Here is a 20,223-nt window from a genome sequence, read left to right as displayed (position 1 = left end):
GGAGATGAAAAATACTGCTTTAATTAAACCCAATGTATTATTGCTGGCACAGGGCCATGGCAGGCTCTGGCTTTGCTGGGGCTGGATGCACCTTGTGACTACGGCTGTGTGGGGCTGGGGTCTCAGCAAGCCGGGCTGCAGCCAGAGAGCCCCGGGAACACAGCTGCAGCGGGGCACCTCGGTCTGTCCCCATGGCCATCGCAGCGATGGCAGCCAGGGCTCCCCAGGGTAAAAGCCACACAGTGTGGGATGCTGATGCTGTGAGGGAGCAGAACTGGATACACATGAACTTGTAACTGCCCCCAAGAGCAATTTCCTCCTCTGCCCTCCCAGCCTCCCTGTTTCATTATAGATGGCCTCTCCTGGAAGATTTCATACATGGCCTGGCTAGCCCCTGAATGTGCTATTTTTGGATCCTGTCTCTAGCGCTAATTTGCCTTCCCTCCTCTGCTACACTTCACCCTTCCTTTGGTGAGCAGCTTCGGACCAAATGTTTTGAAACAGTGCTCAAACCTGCAGCAAGTTCAATTAAAACCACAAGCAGGTGGTGACCCCGGCCATGGAGCAGGAGGGTTTCACACTCCACCAGCTATCGCGGCTGCCGTGCCCACGGGAACAGAGGAGCACCCAAGGCTGGCACATCTAACTGTGCCCATCCGCACTGCGGCAGTGCCGGAGGCAGGAAAGCGATGGGTGGGAAGACGAGACGGGGCTGTGCCTGGTCTCAGAGTCCCATTGCAAGGCAGGTGCCGCTGGGCTATCATCCCGACACCCCAACATCTGGCACAAACAGCTGCCCGTGCATTTGTGAGATGGGGGATGCTTAATTTGGAGAGAAGCTTTGAAGCGTAAAGGTGCAGTGAGAGACCAGGAGGCACCCAGGATCTTTACAAAACACGCGTGTCTGTCCGCGTTTCCTCTGCCCTGCTGTCCCCCCCTGGGGATCAGTGACAAACACAAAAGCCATGTGAAGCGCAGACAAAAAAGCCACCAGCTCTTCCTGCACGTGGCTGAGCCCATCGTGGGAACCGGTCTCGGACCTCAGCCCCGGCAGGCGAAGGGGGACAGCACCTGCTGCCGCAGGGCTACACCGTCCTGCACAGCTCTGGCGAGAAAGGAGAAATTGGAGGTGACCTCTGTTTAAGCACCACTTGTTACAATAATATTTAAAAAAAAATCCACCACAAGGCACAACTTCCTTTCTTTTACATGCCTCTTCAGCTCTTAATCTCTATTTCCTTCTCCAGTGCTCACCATGCCAGAAAGAAAGAAGTAAAAGAGCTATAAAGAATATTAAAATCAGAAACACACATTTCCAACCATAAATCTGGGCTCGAGGTGTAATCAGTTCCTGTGATAAACCCCCCAATGTAAGACAAGGAGAAGCAAAGAGAGAAAAATTTTTTCTAATGAGAGTTTCATGGAGATGGCAACTCCATCAGCCCCCCCAGCTTCACCTTGACCACCGGTAAAGCACCGGAGTGAAAGTCAGGGCAGGGGAGGAATTAGTAATCTGTATCTCTGCAATAGCAGCTACTGGCTAAACAAGGATGCACGGAATGCAATTAGAAGGAAAGTCACACTGAGGAGAGGATTACTGCATGGACCATCTAAAACCTGGAGCTGAAGAATGGCTTTTTGGAGAAAGCCTTGGGTTTGCCCATTGTTTGTGCCTCTCTCCCCAGTGCCCATGCCACACGTGGCTCTGGAGAGGCTCCCCACATCCATCTCCCCCCAGCTCCTCGCCCCTTCCCCAAAACAGGGTACCAGCCCCGAGGCTGCAGGACAAGCCACCTGGGGCTGGGACCGTGCCCTGGGCTTTAGGCAGCTCTTGCCCAAACAGTCTTTGCTCTTCTCCAAAAGCCCTCTATGCAACAACATAATTCAATTTAGCCCTGCTAATTATGGCCGTTATTGAAAATATCTCCCTACTTTGGGCTTAAGCTCCCTTATATATCCATTTATATTATTCTTCACTGAACAGGAAAAATTCATCTTCCAGCAACGAGCCGAGGAGGATGAACCTCCAGCAGCCAGCTACAGAAAAATACACTGAACACTTTTCTACACAGACTCTCACAGGGGGTCAGGGTAGTGCTGGCAGGAGGAGCGGGGTGCACTGCCCAGCCAGCCCGGTCCCATCAATTAATTCCCTGCGTTGCCGGTTTTCCTGCTTCCCATCAGATCACCTTTGTGGCTCCCCACCATGGGCTCATCTTGGGGCAACATCTCCCACTTGAGCTGGCTGCAGAAACAGACCTGACATGGTGGGGAGAGGCTGGGGGAGGAAAGCCCTGCTCTCACTCCTGCCCCACAGGCTCCATGTCCAGGCAATGCTAAGAAGAGCCAACTGGGTGAACTTCTAACCCAGTGTTTCTCACTGGGGCTTCCCTTGTGTATGTCCAGGTCCAGCACAGGATTTGCATTTAGACACCTGTGTGCAGATCATCAGCCTGGCCCCAACCATGCAGGGAGAAGCATCTCCACCTGGCTGGGTGATGGTGCTGCACGTTCCCCAGCCACGAGCTCCCCAAGAGCAATCCCCTTGTTTGCGACCAGCTGGTGTATGTCATTAATTTTTTGAAGAGCAGAAACACTGGAAGTCAAGGGGTCCAAAAGCTACTGATTCCCTGGGAAGTTCTTACGGATCTCCAGGTGCGCTGCAACTTCATACATATATTAAATGCTATAGCTGGGAAAGCCCAACAGTAACGAGTGAAGTATTCTGAGTCCACGGAAACCCAACAGGTTTGCAGAGATCCTAGTTAATTTAAATTCATTTGAAATTTGAAAATATCTCTTGTTTAGTATCATTAGTTAACCACACTCTTTCTTACTCCACTGTCATGAAAACCACCTGCTGAGCCACTTATCCTCCCAGCCTGCGCCTGGGCTGCAGCAAGCCCAGTCCTCCTCAGATGAAGAGCAAAAGCCCCAGCAACATCAAACACCGCTGGAACAGGCTCTCAGAGATAATAAACCTCCCAGAGTAGACTTCTTCACAGAAAAACCCCACAGCATTCAACAGCATCGCTTCCAGAGATCAAAGAAGAGAACGAAAGCAGGATCAATCTGATGTGTTTGTTTTAGAGCCGAAAAGAGAAGAAAAGACCAAGTAATTTGTTATGGCGTTTAGAGCGAGCTTCTCCTCTTGAGGACAAGGTTTACAGCAGATGATCGGTCTCGACATGCAATGCAAAGCACCCCCTTGATCTTACAAAACATTTAGGCTACTTTCTGGGTTGGAGAGCTTGCACACGCACAGCGCACAGCACCCTGCGCAACGCACTCTTGCAAGGCAAGGCAGGAGCAGACCACAGCCATGGTGCATCACACAGAGGAATAATCAATTAATATTTTACGAGGCACCTAATGCAAAAACCCTCCCTTGCTCTCAGCGGATCCATGATCCATGCCACACTGTACCCCCACCAGCTGCCCCCACTGCTCCCCTGCAGTAATCCTTGCTATGGGGGGAAGGCGCACGCCGATGCACTGCCTGGGTGCTCTCTCCTCTGAATTATTTAATGGGAAGAGCCAGGTAAGGCTGTAATTCTAACAGCAATAAGCAGGAAGATTTATTTATTTATGAACACATTTCAGCATCTGGGTGCCTTGCCCTAGCAACTGTTCACCTCTGCAGCACTGTCACAGAGAATAAAGAGGGGCAGGGATGGGGCAGCGTTAGTCTGATGATTTTGCATGGTACCATCTTAGCCTCAAACCCATGTGTGACAGTCCAGGGAGGACCCAGCATGACATACATTCTGTTTTCCCTATCTTCATCCCGATTTCTTGGGGTCAAGCACCAGCCCTGGGAACAGAAAGCCTGGTGAGAAGCAGACAGGGTGGAAACGTTCCCCCCCGCTGCCCTCCATTCCCAAGGAGCTGTTCCCATCCAAGGCTGCCCTCGGTGGAGATCATCTGTCAGGCAGTTCTGCAAGGAGGCTTTCAGGACTTGTGCAAACACCCATGGCAGACTAAAGGAGGTGGTTCATCCCTTACCAGGAGTGGGAATCCTGCCTCCCAACACCAGCACAATAATCTCCCCCCGTTTTCCTAAGTCCAGCAATCACATTTCTGTGTTTTAAAAAGCAGGTGGAGTATGTGACACCCGTGACACCTGAGCTGTTCCCATCTGCTACCCCTTCTGCGAGGGATTTCTTCACAAATGGGGACAGCCATAATCTCAAGCTGCTACAAAGGGGCTTCTACAGCTCTACTGGGATGGACCAGGCTGGGCTGAGTCTTCCTGGCTCAGGATCTGGCAGAAAAAAGTTTCCATAGCATGGTGTCTACAGACCATAACTACACCTTGCAGCAGCTCACAGAACCCATGGCTGGGTGTACAGCTCCTCCGTCAACTCTCTTTTGAAAAAAAGCGTTGTGGCAATACAAAGGAAACCCTTTGTCTATATATGAAATCTGCAATTTCACCAAGATTTCCCACTTCAGGCCATGCTTTCCATGTGAGCCTGGCTGCGGGGTGAGCAGCCTGCTTCGGTCCCGTGCTTAGAGAGGAGCCCGTTGGTCCCACTGCTGAGCTTTAACGCCACTTCAAACCCAAAATCTATTTATCCAGGGGAAACACTCTGACCTCGGCTGTTCATAGCACGTCATTTTGATAGCTCCATCCTTCCCCCTTCCTTTTTCCCTCCTCTTTTTCTCCAGGGTGGTGAGTCACTCTCTGAGCATGGGACCACCCCATCCCCCTGACCGTGGGTCCCCCATCAGCCATCGGTTCTGGCATCCCGGAGCCATAACGGGTCCTCTGGGCGCATCGTCGTGCCTTCACGAGCACAGCGCTCCAGGAGCTGTCCAAAGAAAACCATGGGGGTTTGCAAGACGTTTACACGCAACTGAAAATGCCTTCATCATCATCTTCCGTGGGATTCGGTGAATTAAAGCAGCATTTAATGTACTGAGGTACCAAGAGGTGGCTGTGAGCTGATCAGGGGCAGGCAAAGCGGTGATCTGGAGCTGCTTCTCCAGCCCTACTCCTGACCCAGGCAGCACCTCCGAGTCTTGGTTCCCATCCGTGAAATGGGAACAGTGTCAAGAGAATGATTTTGGTAAAGTGCTCTGAGATGGATGAAAACCACGCTATGAATGCCCAAGAGCCATTTTTTTAAAGCAGAGTGGAATCAATTCTCTCCCTGCAGAACAAGACACATTGGAGCATACCAAAAGCTGCTGAATTTAATTAAAATCATACTATTGTGTTACATTACTCATCTCTGGAAAGAAGCACCTCACGCTGTGCCAAATTTTAGAGATGTCTTCTGAAAAATTATGATTTGCTTTTATTTGTGGTCTGGAACTTGCAAAAATTCTCACAAGATTAATTCTGATAGAAATTCAGTGGGGAAACAGCAAGCTACATCATCAGATAACACAAAGATGATGATTTTGCAGGAGAGTACTTACAGCATTTAGCACAGCGCACTGCACAGTGCCCAAGGGTTAGCTGCATGCCCTGCTTTATCTTTAGCTCAAATCTGAACCGAGTATTTCTGGAGACTAGGAGACAAGAAAATAACAGCTCATATAATTTTATGTTTCAACACATTATCACATTTTTTAAAAAATTCTCACGTACCAATGCTTCGGTCAAGAATGTGGTACGATTTTCTCCTCACTTCAGCTCCACGTTGACCATAACAGATGGATAAAATCAAAAGGGGAATCCAGAAACATCTTTCTCATAAAGAAAGGAAAACAAAAAAACAAAAAACAAACCCTCTGGGGTAACAGCACAACCAATCACTAGGAAACGATTTGGCCCTTGTCTCTGACTCAGAAGAAAACTAGATTTGAAAATGCATGGCTGCAAATCAACGGCAAGCGCAGTGAGCAGGGACATCAGCAGCCCTCCCTCCCAGCAGAGCATCCCCATAGCCCTGATGCCACCAGGAACGCGTGAGCAGCAGGTTGGGGAGGAGGGAGGATGCTCTTGCAGCTCACATGCTGGCTTGAAACTGCAGCAGAGCCCAGCACCGGGGCAGGGGTTTTGCACCCACCGTGGATGGAGATGGCCAGAGCCCTCGCCCCGGCCAGCCCCTGCAACTAAGCCAAGCACAGGGTACTGTTAGTCTGCGCAGATGGCACTGGTCACCCGTGGAGCATCAAGATAAATCACAGCCAGGAGGAAAAGACCTGGGACACACCCCACAATGTATAACAACATCCCCACAAGGCTCTGCAATTGCCCAACTTCAGAAAACACTCTGTTAAAACAAAAACCTTGAACGACCCCCCCTGCCCCCCCCCCCCCCCCTCCTTTTTTAACTTGTAGCAAAACAGCACAAGGAAATTTTTTAGTGGTCCGAGCAGCAGTTTCTCTGGTGTACCTGAGCAGCTGCAATCCTATGAAACACACACCAATAAAAACAAATAAATATCTAAACAGATATTTCTGCCTGCTTCCAGACCAGCACCAGCGCTGCTGACCGCATGCACGCAAGCACCACCAGCACGTCCCAGCCAAGCGGGGTCCTACTGTGCAATGTAAACCAGCTCCAACAGACCACCTGGGCTGAGCAGCACCTTCTGGGGTCCACAAGGAATAAAAAGACATGTGCTTCCCACTCTCCATCAGGGTGCCAAGAGCCGTAAGCACCTGAGTACACCTCTCCCCAGGCACAGCCCCCAGCCCTGAGCCCCCCTGTCCCCCAGCACTGGGATCCCCCACCTCTGAGCCCCCCATTTGGGACCAGCCAAGCCTGAAGTCCTTCTCCATGCCTGGGGCAAGGACTGCGTTTCAGAGAGACCTTTCCAGCGCCTCTGATCACCAGCATACGCACAGACCCTGCACAGGGGAGAAAGCTGTGGTACCCAAAGGTGACATGGTGCAAGGGTGGCCGGTGACACATGAGGGAACCCGCAGAGACGCATGACACGGGCCAAGGCCATGAGCAATGACAAGGCAGGTGCACCCCAAAAACCCGCAAGCCCCACACGTGGCTATTAAGCAGAGCTGTGCACATCAGAACTGTATCTTCATTACGTGAAGCTGCTGGTGGGGAGGGGGTGAGAGAAACTGCCTTTGCTTTTACTAGCAGATGCTTACGGGGTGACCTCAGCATCTCCCAAGCCTACAAAGCAGCCGCACAGGAAAACATGTCAATGATATTTTTCAGACTCTCTTAGGAGCAAGTCTTTGAGGATACACGCTTGCCAAAATAAATGTGTTAAAAACATTTTTAGCTGGAAAGGAACTGCTTTTAGCCAATGATCTTGCTTATTGACAAAGGAAGAAGCTTTACAGTCACTCCTAAAGGTTTGTCTGTGTCACAAGAAACCATCTCCCCTCGGCCCCTGGCTTGTGAGGTCTGTGGCTGAACCTCTGTGGGTTTGTGCTGGTCAGTCAGTCCCAGGACTGGTCCCAGTCCCAGACTCCCTAGAGCACTGGAGCACGCTGCACAGCAGCCATACACATTTCCAGACATGGGTTCCTTCCACAGCCTTCTCCATCCATTTTATAGCAACACTTAAAGCACGTACAATGGATACACGACGGCAGTAAAAAAAGTAATGGGCAGGGTGCAATTACAGAGCACACCTTGGCAATGAATAAAACAGTCCTTGTAAAACCAACCTTACAGATGAGGTCCTGTAACTACCTCCTCATCAGAAGACACTCCAGGACTTAATCGCTAGCGACTTTAATTGCTTGCCATTTTCACACACAGCTGGAACTGCCTCCTGCGTTAAGCTACCGTCCCCAGGGACCAGGAGAGCAGAGACCAAATCTGATCAGCATGAAGCCTCCATCATGCTGGAGAATCTTTGCAAATTCCATAAAGATTTTTCCGTATCTCCCTTCTCTCCTCTAGGACAGCAACGGGAGCATCTCCTTGATCAGCTATGCCAGAACTTGTGCCACCCCATCTTTTCCAAGAAGTGGGATTTGCTGGCAGGGTCACAAAGTCTCCTTTACATGGTCACCCCCCCAACAAACATAAGAGAACCCCCCTACTGTAGCAGGGCTCCGTCAGATGGCAAAACAGATTTAAGTCATGAAACCTGGACAAAACTCTGGGTTTAATTCTGAACTGGTGGATGAAACGCTGAGGAGTTTCCAGATCAAACTGACACACGCTGGGAGCAGGCACACACGTGTTCTGCAGGGCAGGGGCTGGGAGCTGCCCGCATGGGTCCAGCTCCACGTGCCCCCTCTGCCCCTCTCCTGCGGGCAGGCAGGGCACTGCATGGGGCACCACTGCTCGCTCCACACGGGAACGTCACAGCCCCGTGAACGGTGCAGACGGGATGCTTACGACTCTCCCTTCCCATCCCTCCTCCCTTTCACCCCCACACACATCCTGATATTATTGGCAAGCCCTTAAGTACAGAAACTCGAGGGCTGATAATGCTGCAAACCTCAATTTGAGCCTGTCAGTCTGTTTTAATAGTTTACCTGGGCAAAACTGCTGGCAAAGCAATGCTGAACCTCATCAGCAAGGCACGGGGTTTGCAGGCAAAGCAGGGCGGTAGGAAAGTCTCCTCTGAGTTAAATTCTCACTGATGGAAGGATGCTGGTACAGCTCATTTAGTCGCTTTGAACTTGCCTGGAGGTGGCTCCGACCTGGGCTAATCCCAGCATCGAGCTTCTCTCCTCTCATCTCACTATCTGCATTGTCGAGATGGGCAACACGGAGCCACGATGGCCTTGACACTGGTCTGCACTCAACAGGGTGCCTGCAGGCAACCGAGCCCTGACACCCACCTGGCACTGGATCTGCAGGGGGTCAGAGAAGCACTGGGACCGGCACCAGCCCATCCTCTGGGCAGCCAGGAGGGTTCTTCTCCTTTGCTGATGCTCCCAGTCTCCTGTAAGCGGAATGGCAAACCCCAGCTCTTTGTGTAGGGGACGGTGAGGGGACACCCCCGCACCCCAGAGCAAAGCTGCCCTGCAGCCGCCAGCAGGCAACAGGCAGCTCCCCCCAAGGGCTTGCCCTCAGCTGCCAGCACATCTGCTCCATCACCTCAGGGCTGGTGACATGCAGAGGTTAAACACCAAGAGAACAAGCATTTTGACTTCTACTTATGCCGTTATGTCTTTGTTTAAATGCAAGGTAAACCTCAGCCCAGGGTGAGGGGCTGCCCTTGCTGTGTTTGCCTGGAGGGAAAACTGATGTTATTCATTCTTCCAACAAGCTCGGGCCAGACACCGACCCAAGGAGGTCTTGCCTTGGCCCCCAGGATGGGGAAAACACAACCATTCCCTTCTCCTTCCCTCCACCAGCCAGCCAACACACTGCCACTGGTCCCGCAGGAGAAAACCTCCTCCTGACAAACAGGATTCAGCCCTCCTCCCCGTTTGCAAATACTTTAAATCGACTTTATTAACTGAGTGCCTTCTGAAGAAAGTCGCTGAGAGGTTCAGTTCATATATAAAGGATTTATTTAGATTAAGAGCCTTAGTAAAAGGCCCCTGAACATGCTAACTCCTTCCCGTTTTCAGATGGTTTCACTGTGCACACATTAAAAATGCATGCAGGCAGCAAGAGCCAATATTCCTTAACCTCCTGCTTTGCTTGCAAAACTCTGCTTCCAGGAAAAACATCTATCTTGGGGAGATGAAAAAACACATGCCCCCTCTGCTCACAGCTCGCCTTCAGCCCATGGAGCTTGCTAGCATGAGGTGGACAACGGCCGGAGCCCAGAGGATGCTGGAATGTACCATGGACAACAGGGAAAAGCCATGGCTGCAGCAGGGAAGTTTTAAGGAAAACAAAAAAAAAAGCTTTAAGAAAAAAAATAAAATCCTGGTTTATTGAGTCCTGCAGCAAGAAGTCCTATTGTCCTCTGGAGAGCTGAGTTTGCTTAAGAAAACTTGGCAAGGGAATGAAAACCGATGCTCCAGAGCACGGGAGAACCTGTGCACGTACGACCACGCTGTTTCTGCCTGCTACAAAATCCTCCTGCCTGGCTTGGAAGCATTTCGTGCCAGCCACTGTGAGAATGGGGCGATGGACTTGAGCTGTGGGTTGGGGCTGTGGTCGAAATTCCTGACGTCCTGGCTGTCAAAGAAAGGCTCCTTGTTCAGAGAGCGCCACGGATGGGCAAGGTGCACAGCGGCAACTTCTCACTGGGACCGCCAACAGTCCTCCAGACAGATGGGGAAAGGCTAAGAAACAGTAACAGTTAAAAAAAAATCCCCTCTCCTTAGACGGGTGATGCTCCACAGTGAGGATCTTTTCTTTGTCCCCACAGCCAGCCTCATAAAATGATGCATGGATAGAAAAAAAAAAAAAAACAGGAAAAGGGTATTATCCCGTTCCTGCAGAACCTGTGCTCCCGCAGGAGACCAAGAGGCAGGGCTCCATCTCCCACAAGCCCGGTGCACAAAGGCATTTTTTACTTCCCCATTTCTGAGCCGGGAAAATCAAAGGTACGAAACTAAGGGATTTTCCCAGGGCCACGTACAGCACCGGGGGCAGAGCCAACACCCACAGGTAGTTCCATGCATCCACTTTCCCTTCAGGACACATCCTTAGCCACAAAACCATCTTTCCTCTGTACACCTTACATTAAAGAAAGAAAATACACCTTTTTCTAGGACACACCAAAAAAAATCTTTTTATACACAGGGCACTACCCCAGAAATAACCCAGTGGTAGCAGTCCTCACAACTACACGCTTCTTTAGCGGGAAAACATCGCTTGCGCTGCTTGCACAGCCTCGTGCAAGCGAGAAATCTGTTTCTGCAACCGTGAGAGGCCATCACCTGCTAGAAGGCACGTCAGTGCTGGAGGCTGACGCTGTTTTCTGCAGGACTTCTGAAACCTGCAGCTGGGACTAGAACAGATCAGGAGGGGGAAGACGCAGCACGGGCTGTAGCTACAGCTGCAAGAGATTAAGCCCAGCCTTAGCAGCGTGCTGCAATGCAAACAAAACATTGCATTCGAGATTATTTTTTGCCATGTTTTGCTGCTTGTAGCTTGTTTCTTGGAAGGAACGCTCTGTCATCTCAACATAGCTATCCTGATAGCTATCTGATTTACTTTGTAAAACAGGGTTTCTCTGGCAAGGTTCATGTATCCAGAAATTATTAAGATTGAAAGACTTTTTTTTTTCCACTGAATTGCGTATGAGATTGATTTTTATTTTTCTACCCTATATGCCATGGAACTTATTTAAGGACAAGTAATAGGCTTTGGGATTTATTTCACTCTTAATTTGCGTGCTTCTGCTTCTGAGACCCTAAAATAGGGGTTGGAGCAGAGCCACATTCATGCTGTGGGGCTGAAGACCGCAGAATCCATATACCATCCTAATTACACTGTATTTACCATGGTTTTGAGCACCATGCCTAAGCCAACAAGACTCTCTGCATTTATTTCAATAGCAGCATCTTCACTGAGGAAGGGAAGGGTAGGGACCCCAATCGTCAGTGGGGACCCCAGTGAGCGGAGGGCAGTGGGGGCCAACGTGAGCATCCCTTCAGGGAGCCAGAGCTGCAGCTGGTTCCCACAGATTAAATTAATTCATCTGAGATTAGTTTCTGTCATTGAGGCTTTTGTGATAGTGTAGCAAGAAATCATCTAATTAGAAAGGAAAAAACATGCAGCAATGGACAAAGCAAGGGCTCTCTGACTGCAGGAGACAGCGGTGATGGGAGGGGACACCCCCTGGGGGGGCATTTTCCAGCTAATGGAGTAACAGCGTTTTCTGTTCTTGCAGTGCTGGCAATGGGGAGGAGAAGCAGGGATAATACGCAGGAAAACAGAGTTAGAAGCAAAGACACACTAAGCTCTGTGCTATTCTTGTGTAATTACAGTGCAAAGGCTTCCAAGATAAGGGATTTCAGTGGGAACCATGAACACTCGCTGTTAAATGAATGAGAAAAATCCACATATCCACAAGAATAGCAAAGCCTCCCTGTCCCTGGATCCCAGCTATCGCCCAACCCGCCCATCCCTGGCAGCGGGAGACCTCAACGGGAACAACAATGCTTCAGCCAAAGTCTTCCCAGAAGACAGCCAGCTCATTCATCCCCTGAACTGACACCAGGACCTCCGTGCCTAGGAAAGGGCTTGGCCAGGGGTGAGTGACACACTGCAACCTCCTCCAGCAATGCCCCGAGACTTAAACACAGCCCTTGCCAAGACACTGCAGCTCCTGCACCCGGCTTCCCCCCTTACTCCCTGCCTCCCAACGCCTTGGGTGCTCTCTTCCCTTAAAATAATAATCACTGCAGGCTTCTCCAGGACTTGGGGCTATCCTTAATAATAAACAGTCCTTAACTTACAGCACGCCTTTATTCCTCCAGCCTTCACCCCCTGAATCTCCCCCCAGTCCTTGTGGGATCTGTCAGGTCTGTGTTTAACAGATGGGAAGGCTCTGAGTTGGTTTTACACGTGAAAAGCTGTTCCCCTCCAGCAATACGAGTGCAGTTGAGGCAGCAAAAAAAAAAAGTTCCAACAGTGGAAATTGTGGCGTGGGGTGGTGGGCACGGGCGGCAGGGCTAGAGGGAAAGCTGGAGCCCCATCCAGCCTGCACCCTGCACCCTGGCTGTGGCTGTGGCTGTGCCTGGCCCTGGGATGCGGCCGCAGACCAGTGCCACGCTATGTCCTGACTGGAACAGCAGCAAGACACGTTCTGCACAGAAAAGTAAATGTGTTCTATAGCTGGGGAAACAAACACACACACCCCAGAAAAAAGGAAAGGTACTTTAGGCTAAGAACTCTTCCCAGTCATGGTTCTATTAAGAAGACGTTGCCAGATTAAGAATAAAACCCCACACTAACAAGAAAACCAATTGCAAACCAATTTTGCAGGGAATTGAACAAAGACCAGGATAACAGCTCTACCTAATAGGACTGTCTGCTGTTTTTAATTCCTTCTCCATTGCTCCTTCGATTAGCAGGGGAGGAGGGGCCCCGGCAGCTGGGCAGCCCACCCTGGGTGCCAGGGCCAAGTTACTTACTAACCCTCATCACCCACTCAGCAATGACGTGCCTTGCTCAAAGCCAGGAATAAATTTCTCCTTGGGCACTTCTGCAGAGAGCAGGGCAGGGGACGGTTGGGGACAGGGGTGACACCAGCGCTCCCGGGGCAGGGCAACAGGGATGGCCATTGCTGGCGTTCCTGGGATCCCAGCCCATTGCTGGCGTTCCTGGGATCCCAGCCCATTGCTGGCGTTCCTGGGTCCCAGCCCTCGGCTGCACAGCCCCTGCAGAGGGGACCTGAGCGACATCTCCAGCAAGAGACAGGCAAACCCACCCTGCCACCCTCCCCAGCAGGCGTGTTGCCCACAGCTTGTGACATTTTCACTTATTTTATTTGTAAACTATTCCTGAGCAGCCTGTAAGGTGCTTTTACAAGTGCCCTACCTACATCCCCAAGGCATCCGTGATGTCTGTTTAACCCTAATATGTGTGGCTTCTAACGATTCTGATGTGATTAAAATACTAGGAATATGGATGGGGAGAAATGTTATTTAAAGCATCGTATTGAAAGGTTCTTACCTAATTCCTTTGGTTTGAGCAATACTGTGGAAGGAGAGTCTGGATACTGCAGAGATCACCTGAAAATGAGAGAAAAAGATGCTGGTGTGCTTACTGAAGTCAGCGAACCCACAGCCTGGTATTTGGAGCTGAATATCCACTGAAATGGATGTGCTCCAGTCTTCCCCATCAGTGTCACAGTACGTCACCACCAGGGCTTGGAGGACACCATCAGTGCAAACGCTGCTTTTGATTTTACCACTGAGCATAAAAGACATGTGACCCTCAGCTACAAAGATACCCACTCAACAGCACCATCCGAGGGAACTCCATCCTGCCGCTCCTGTAACACACCCAGACCTGCTCCAATAGGTTTTGTGTAACACTGAGAACCACTGAAGAACCCCTCTTACTTTGTATTTTATTGCAAAAGGTTTGTAATTCCTTTCATCTCTCCCCACACAAGATGATCTTATTGAGGCAAACTCGCCATGACCAGATGGTTTTGACTTCTTGCATTTCAATAAAGATGCATCACCAGTTTGTCAGAGGCGAGTGCAGACCATCACCCTTTTCCAGTGGAAAACCCCCAGAAGTCATTCAACAGTGAAATATTTTCACCAGCATCACAATTAGGAACAGTAAAGCCACGAGCTTTTTCCAAAACCTCTCCTTTTTGATGGAAGTTTTAATCGCTAAGCAGAATTTTCAATGAAGACAAACAAAGAATTGTTTTAGTCCCTTATAGATATAAACCATGTTTTACTCTTTCTCATATTCATCATTTCAAAGCTAGATTGAGAAAACAAACGTATTATTTTTGGACTGGCTTCCCATCCACAGGAATGAATAGAGATGCCTGCATCCAGGACACAGATAAAGGGCATCTTGAGCGGTTCCTGCTGCCCAGGGCCCCGAGCCCCGGGCTCTCCTCCAGGCACGCAACCCCAACACCATGGGGGCTGCTGCTGCACCCAACCCAGCCACGAGGCACCCATTAGTGCTGCTTTCCTTAGGGACCGTGTGTCCCCGTGCTGAGGGACGCTTCCCTGGTTTGCTAAGCCACCTTCGCATCCATCACCCAGGGGAGCACGTGCCCTAAGAGAGCGAGTGCCTGACTTCTCTCCTGGGACTACTGTTGGTCCTTGAAGCCTCCCTCCCTCCCACATTGTTATTCCAAAACATCAGAGTCAGGACGTGGATCCTCATGCAAAACCTCGCTGCAAGAGGCATGCCAGCACCAGGCTTGTTTGGGGGGATGCACACACGCAGCTCCTCGGGACTGCGCTGGAGCCTGAGCTCCTCCTGCTCCAAACCCCGTCTTCTCCTCCCTACTTCTGAAACCTTCATCCCTCTCATTTTTCTTTTCTTTTACCACTGCCAGGAACTCTAGCCTGGCCGTGGGCCGCCGGTGCCCCACGCATGGACCCAAAGTTGCGGCAGCAACAAGGAACAAGGGAGCGGCCACAGTTGCAGTTGACTTTCACACGGAGAACAGAGATGCTAATTATTCAAGAAGACCAGAGAGACCCTAAGAATATCAAAAGTTGGCCAAGTTTCTCCCTGGTATAAAGTGTCACATAAATGCTATGCAGCAAGGAGATCCAGAGCAAGAGGGAATTCTCCTCGCACCTTTGCAATGCCCCCGTGCAATACTTCTAGCAAAAGAAGCCTTTACCAAAGCATTCTTCCACTTTTTTTTTTTTTTTTTTAAGGTGTTGCCCCTGACATTTCGAACAGAGGATGGGGATAAAGGCAAAGCATTACTTTTGCTACTGCTGTCACAAGCATATTTTGGCCTATTTCTCATTCTTGGGAGTCCATGTGGATGGCTACCAGACTGCCCCCCCTGCATGCCTGGTTTTACACAGATGCCCTGGAGCCACTGATCACAGACCATAATTACTGCGCAACTAGAAGAGAAAATGTAAACTTTCTCAAGCAGAAATGCAGTGCCGCGAACGTAAATGCAATGAAGTTCCTTTTACTGTAACCTACCAAAAAAAGCAGCACGGAGAAAGGTTGGCTGCTTCTGGAAAAGGTGCTTCAGCCACACACTGTCCTGCCAGCCAGCTCCCAGTGCCAGCCGGCGACGTTCCCAGCTCCATTTCGGGAAGGTGTTAAGCAAGCCTGGCTCTCCACGTCCCTCTCACACCCCTACCTCTGGCCGCTCTCTCCTCTGCTCTGGCTTTGAGAAACATCAAGCCAAGACATGGCTTCTGGTCATGTCATGATTCAGTGAGCAAACCTGCTTTGGAGAAACCAGAGCTCAGCCCGTTTGGAAGGAGAAGGCAGCCCTGCCTGCGAGCTCCACGCAAACCATGTCCCCCCGAGTGCTCTGGAAGCGCATGCTGTCTTATCAGTCTGCATTTTCAAATAAAGGTGGCTTTGCCTTCAGAAATGACAGGAACAGCAACAGGAGGAAGCAGGTTAAAACATAACCGGAGTCAAAGAAATCAGGTCTTACTGCCCAAATTGTCAGCAACCTAAAGCACTGCTCTGGACATGTTATTAAATCTCTCTGAGCCACAGTCTCCCACCTCTAAAATTCTCCGCAGTTCGGGAGAGGAGTTGGGGCTGAGTTCATCAGCATCCATGAAAGGCGCCAGGGCTCACCAAGGCTCAGAGCATCGCTGCTGGCAAGTGGTACCTGCAAAAGCCGAGCCCAAAGAGGGCGCAGAGCTGGAAAGCCCACCGGCACCCCCAGTCCCACTCCACCAGGCTTAAAATAGGCAAAGGGAAGTCCTAGACTGATTGAATGAGTCTCTTCTGCAGTTTATTATTAGACTTCTCAAGTGAAAAATCAGTTTATGAATCAGACGGCTATACCACAGGGTTTGACTTCCAGGGAAATTTAAGAGAAAAAGCTCACTGTTCTCTACACCAACAATTTTTGCTTTGTTCTTTTATGAAAAGCCCCAAGCGCTGAACATCCTGGCACATCAAAGCCTGGGACCTGGTTCCAGCGATGAGCCAGCATGCGCAGACACGCTTGCTTACGCTTAGGCTCCCAAATTGATGCTCAGGTACATAAAGCAAAGCGACCCACTTTGAGGGACCAGGTACAAAGAACCTCCACAAAGCTTGGCACCTCCAAAAGCAAGGCTGAACAGTAACTGTCCCCATATCAGCCAGTGTTTTTCCAACAACAGCTCCCGCCGAGGCAGCAGCCAAGAGCGAGAAAAGCCAAGTGCAACCCCAGCTCCTCTTACAGCTCCCGCGCTCCAGCCTGCCAGCCCCTAGCCAGGGAAATGCTTAAGCATGCGCTTAAGAATAAGTAATCCTCTCAATTTCAACAGGATTAAACAACATTCTTAAAAGTAAGTCAATCCTAAAGTGTTTGGCTAAACTGTGTCTCATTTTCCCTGTAAAGCAGCTTCTTATTTGCAGAGAAATTCAGTGATATTTCCTGCCGCTCCCAGCTCCCGTCCCCAGGATCTGCCTCGCTACGCACCCACGCGGCCGCTGGCATGAGGGGTCCCCGACCAAGCCTCAGGCTTTTTGTTCCTCCTGCAATACCAGGACATATCACAACTAATGCAGCTATGACACTAAGTGGAATTATAGTTCACTGGTTATTTATACCTCCCTTTTCCTTTCTGGCTGCCTGGAATTGCAGAGGCTTTGTTTCCCCAAGGCAGATGGTATAACCAAAAAAGATTTCTTGCTGTGGGGTATCTGTCCCCTTCAGATTTATGCTGATTATTTCATACACTCAGATCTTTGGGTTTCCCCTCTTAAAATTAACCTGCTGCTCGAAACTGGGAATCCAGCAGAAGCAAGGCTGCTGCATCCTGGAAGTGCTCCTGGAGCATACTGGGAGCAATAGCATCCAGACGTGCTGGTCCCTTGGACCACACTGGGAAAGGCTACGATGACCAAAATGACATCACGCCCAGAGCCAGTGCTCCGGCTCAGTTGGTGGGGTGGCACTGGGGGCTCTGCCGCCCCATCCCAAGGCAGCGATGTCCCAGGGGAAAGCACCTGATGTCCCGGGGGAAAGCACCCGATGTCCCGGGGGAAAGCACCCTGCTCAGCACTGGCAGACGACAGCGTTACTGAAGTCATTTGAACACGCTGCTTGGGAACACAACACTTTCATCTGTGTGTTTGTCTTCCGGGAGAAGGAGGGCTGTAGGCTTAAACAACAGGGGCTTATGTAGATTATTATTACTTCTCCAGCCATTTCTCAATGTAATTTCCTCCCAAAAACCTGCATTCAGTATGCAAACATTACCGTACCACAAAAGCTATAGCTAAATGAGATGCCAGATGCAGAGCTGCCAAGGTTTGCAGTGCAGGTGATGTACAGATAAACTTTCCCTACAGTCGACCTGCAAAGGGTTACTGGGAAATTTCTGGTGGTTTCACCATGAAAGGTGAGGGATGCCCTTCACATTCCTGACGTTCCAGTTCGCCTTGTATTTTTAGACGTGGGCTAAATCCAAACACCCAGCTGATCATTTACCAACCAGCGCCCTGCACAGAATGAGATCATTGCTGTGAACCAACGGAACCAGGAACGGAGCACGAGGGCCACGCGCATGATTTCAGAGGCTGAGCATCACACGGCTCGTGGAGACCCTAATTTGAAAAGCCACCAAGTTGTGCATGTCATGAGGAAGTCAGAAAGAAAAAAGAAAAAAAAAAAAAAAAAAGAGGGTGGGGGTGGGGTGGGGGTGTGGCCAGGAAAGAAAAATCAAGTTTCAAACTGGTTTTCTTACATTCACTGGTCACTTTGCAAGAAGCCTAAGTAAAGAAATGAGATTTTTGAAAAGAAAAAACAAAACCACACCACCATCATAAGAAATTAACCACTTTTCTCCTTCCTTATTACCAACACTTTATTTCGGGAACTACAGATTAAAAAACAAACTAAAGCAAAACAAAAGATAAATTATTATGCTTACTGCTCTTCTGTTTCCTCCAGCATTGTTTATTGCTGATGGTATCTGCGCATCTAGAAAACTCTCAAATAAACTCTCTCCTTATTTGAAAAAACAAACTGAGCCAGCTGGGCTGGGGAACACTTTGCCTACGAGGAATTCCCCAGCTCCCTGTGCCCTGAGCGTGGCTGCAGAGCCCCAGCGAGCTGCAGGGGCTACATCCAGGCTCCAGCATGTGCTGAGCCCCCGCAGGGACACCCATTCCCAGAACAAGCCAGTATTGGCTTCTAAGCAAACCAGGAGCTCTGCACAGCAGTGGGAAGTCTGGGCAGAGACGTCGATGCTGCCACCTCCGCACACAGCCTGCTGAAGGGGAGGTGGTTTTAGAGCCTGAAATTACACAGAGTAATATTATGGTTTTCCCCCGAACTCATGAAGGGTGAAAGAAATTGTCAGGTCAAACATCCCCAGCCTCCGTGTGGGTCGAGACTGGACCCCAAATTCAGAGACAAGCTGGATAAAGTATTTCTGAGTTGGACAATAGCATTCAACAGCAAAAACACTGATGTGAGGGGTCCCAGGGACAAGGCTGCTAGAATAAAAACAGCCGTGAGAGCAAGCAGACTTGGCTGCTAGAATAAAAACAGCCGTGAGAGCAAGCAGACTTTGACCCAGTTGCCCCCAGTTTGGGGTACTGGAGAACCCTGTACTTTGTCCTTCCATTGCGCTGGTGCCCGTGGCAGCGGCCAGTGAGGTGGCTGGGCAGCTCGTGTTTGCTCTTCTCCATCTGCTGAGGAGCATCCCTGCCCACCCCAGTGCCTTCCACCCAGTTGCACACCCCACACACTGGGACGTGCAAAACCAGGGTCTGGTATTTGCAAACCCAAGTGTCACCAGCCATCTCCAGCCTCCCATCTCCTCCGTTTGCATGTTCCTCTCCCATGATTTGTGCCTCGGCTAGACCAGCCCTGGGAAGTCAGCACAAGCCCCGAGTGGGAGACCCAACACAAAACACAACCTGCTCGCTCTGGATCACTTCTTTGTGCTCCACGTGTGCTACTGCCTGGTGTATAAACCTGCGAGACCTTACAGCACATGCGCAGCGAGCACAGCAAACATTAAACCTACAGCTGCCTTCAGCCCGCTCCCCAGGTGCCACGCAGCCCAGCCGAGGATGCTGCCACTTGCGCATCCCACTGATGCTGCTGGGAGTTCCTTAAATCAACATCTCCTGATACAACCCAGTACCAGGGAGGAGCATCACTGTATGTGGCTGCAGCGGGAGCGCGGCAGCCCCTGGCCAGGCAGGAGGAAATCAGACGCGGTGCATTATTTTCTTCGGATGCCAAGGTCAGGCAGAGACCCATTAAGGGATCAAAACAGTTTTATTTTCCTACACCCAGGGCTCTCTCCTCTCAGCTGGACCTTATCCACCCACCTGGCTTCTGAGGACGAGACGATTAAATAATAATCCATCTGGACAAGTGATCTGAGCCTCTCCAGTGCCTGTCTGAATCGTTTCCCGCGCGGCTCCTCTCCACTTGGAGAGGCTTTGACCTCCCATTCCCACTCGTGCCAGGCGGAAAGGCAGCATGCCAGGGAAGCGTGGCGCTTGGTGGCATGCCACGTTTGGAGAGGTGCCAGCTGAGAGGATTTCAGCTGATACATATTTGATAAGGATTTTAAATCAAAGCCAGGGAAGTTCTCCCATGACGGTGTGTCCAGGCTTCTCACCCTGTGCTTCACTACAAGGACCATGCAACAGATAGGGAACGCAGTGAAGGAGGTATGGTAAAGCCTCTTCCCTCCTCCCCCAAGGATCCCTGGCTGCCGCTGCCTTTTGATTTATTAGAATATTGGCAACAACTTGTGACATGGCTACG

The 20,223-nt window shown here is 50.4% G+C and overlaps 1 protein-coding gene across 6 annotated transcripts in view; it reads right to left on the bottom strand.

Moving 5' to 3' along the window:
* The window catches only part of VAV2 (vav guanine nucleotide exchange factor 2), a 149,315-nt gene that overhangs the window by 39,439 nt on the left and 89,653 nt on the right, over positions 1–20,223 (bottom strand). For all 6 annotated transcript variants that reach the window (XM_037400232.1, XM_037400233.1, XM_037400234.1 and 3 more), the window contains exon 3: positions 13,476–13,534. In XM_037400232.1, the coding sequence (XP_037256129.1) occupies positions 13,476–13,534 (59 nt within the window). The remainder of the gene's footprint in view (positions 1–13,475; positions 13,535–20,223) is intronic.

The sequence above is a fragment of the Falco rusticolus genome, chromosome 9 (genome assembly GCF_015220075.1).
Source record: "Falco rusticolus isolate bFalRus1 chromosome 9, bFalRus1.pri, whole genome shotgun sequence".
NCBI lineage: Eukaryota > Metazoa > Chordata > Aves > Falconiformes > Falconidae > Falco > Falco rusticolus.
The sequence above is the reverse complement of the archived record's forward strand: the minus strand, read 5'-3'. Positions and strand labels throughout refer to the sequence as shown.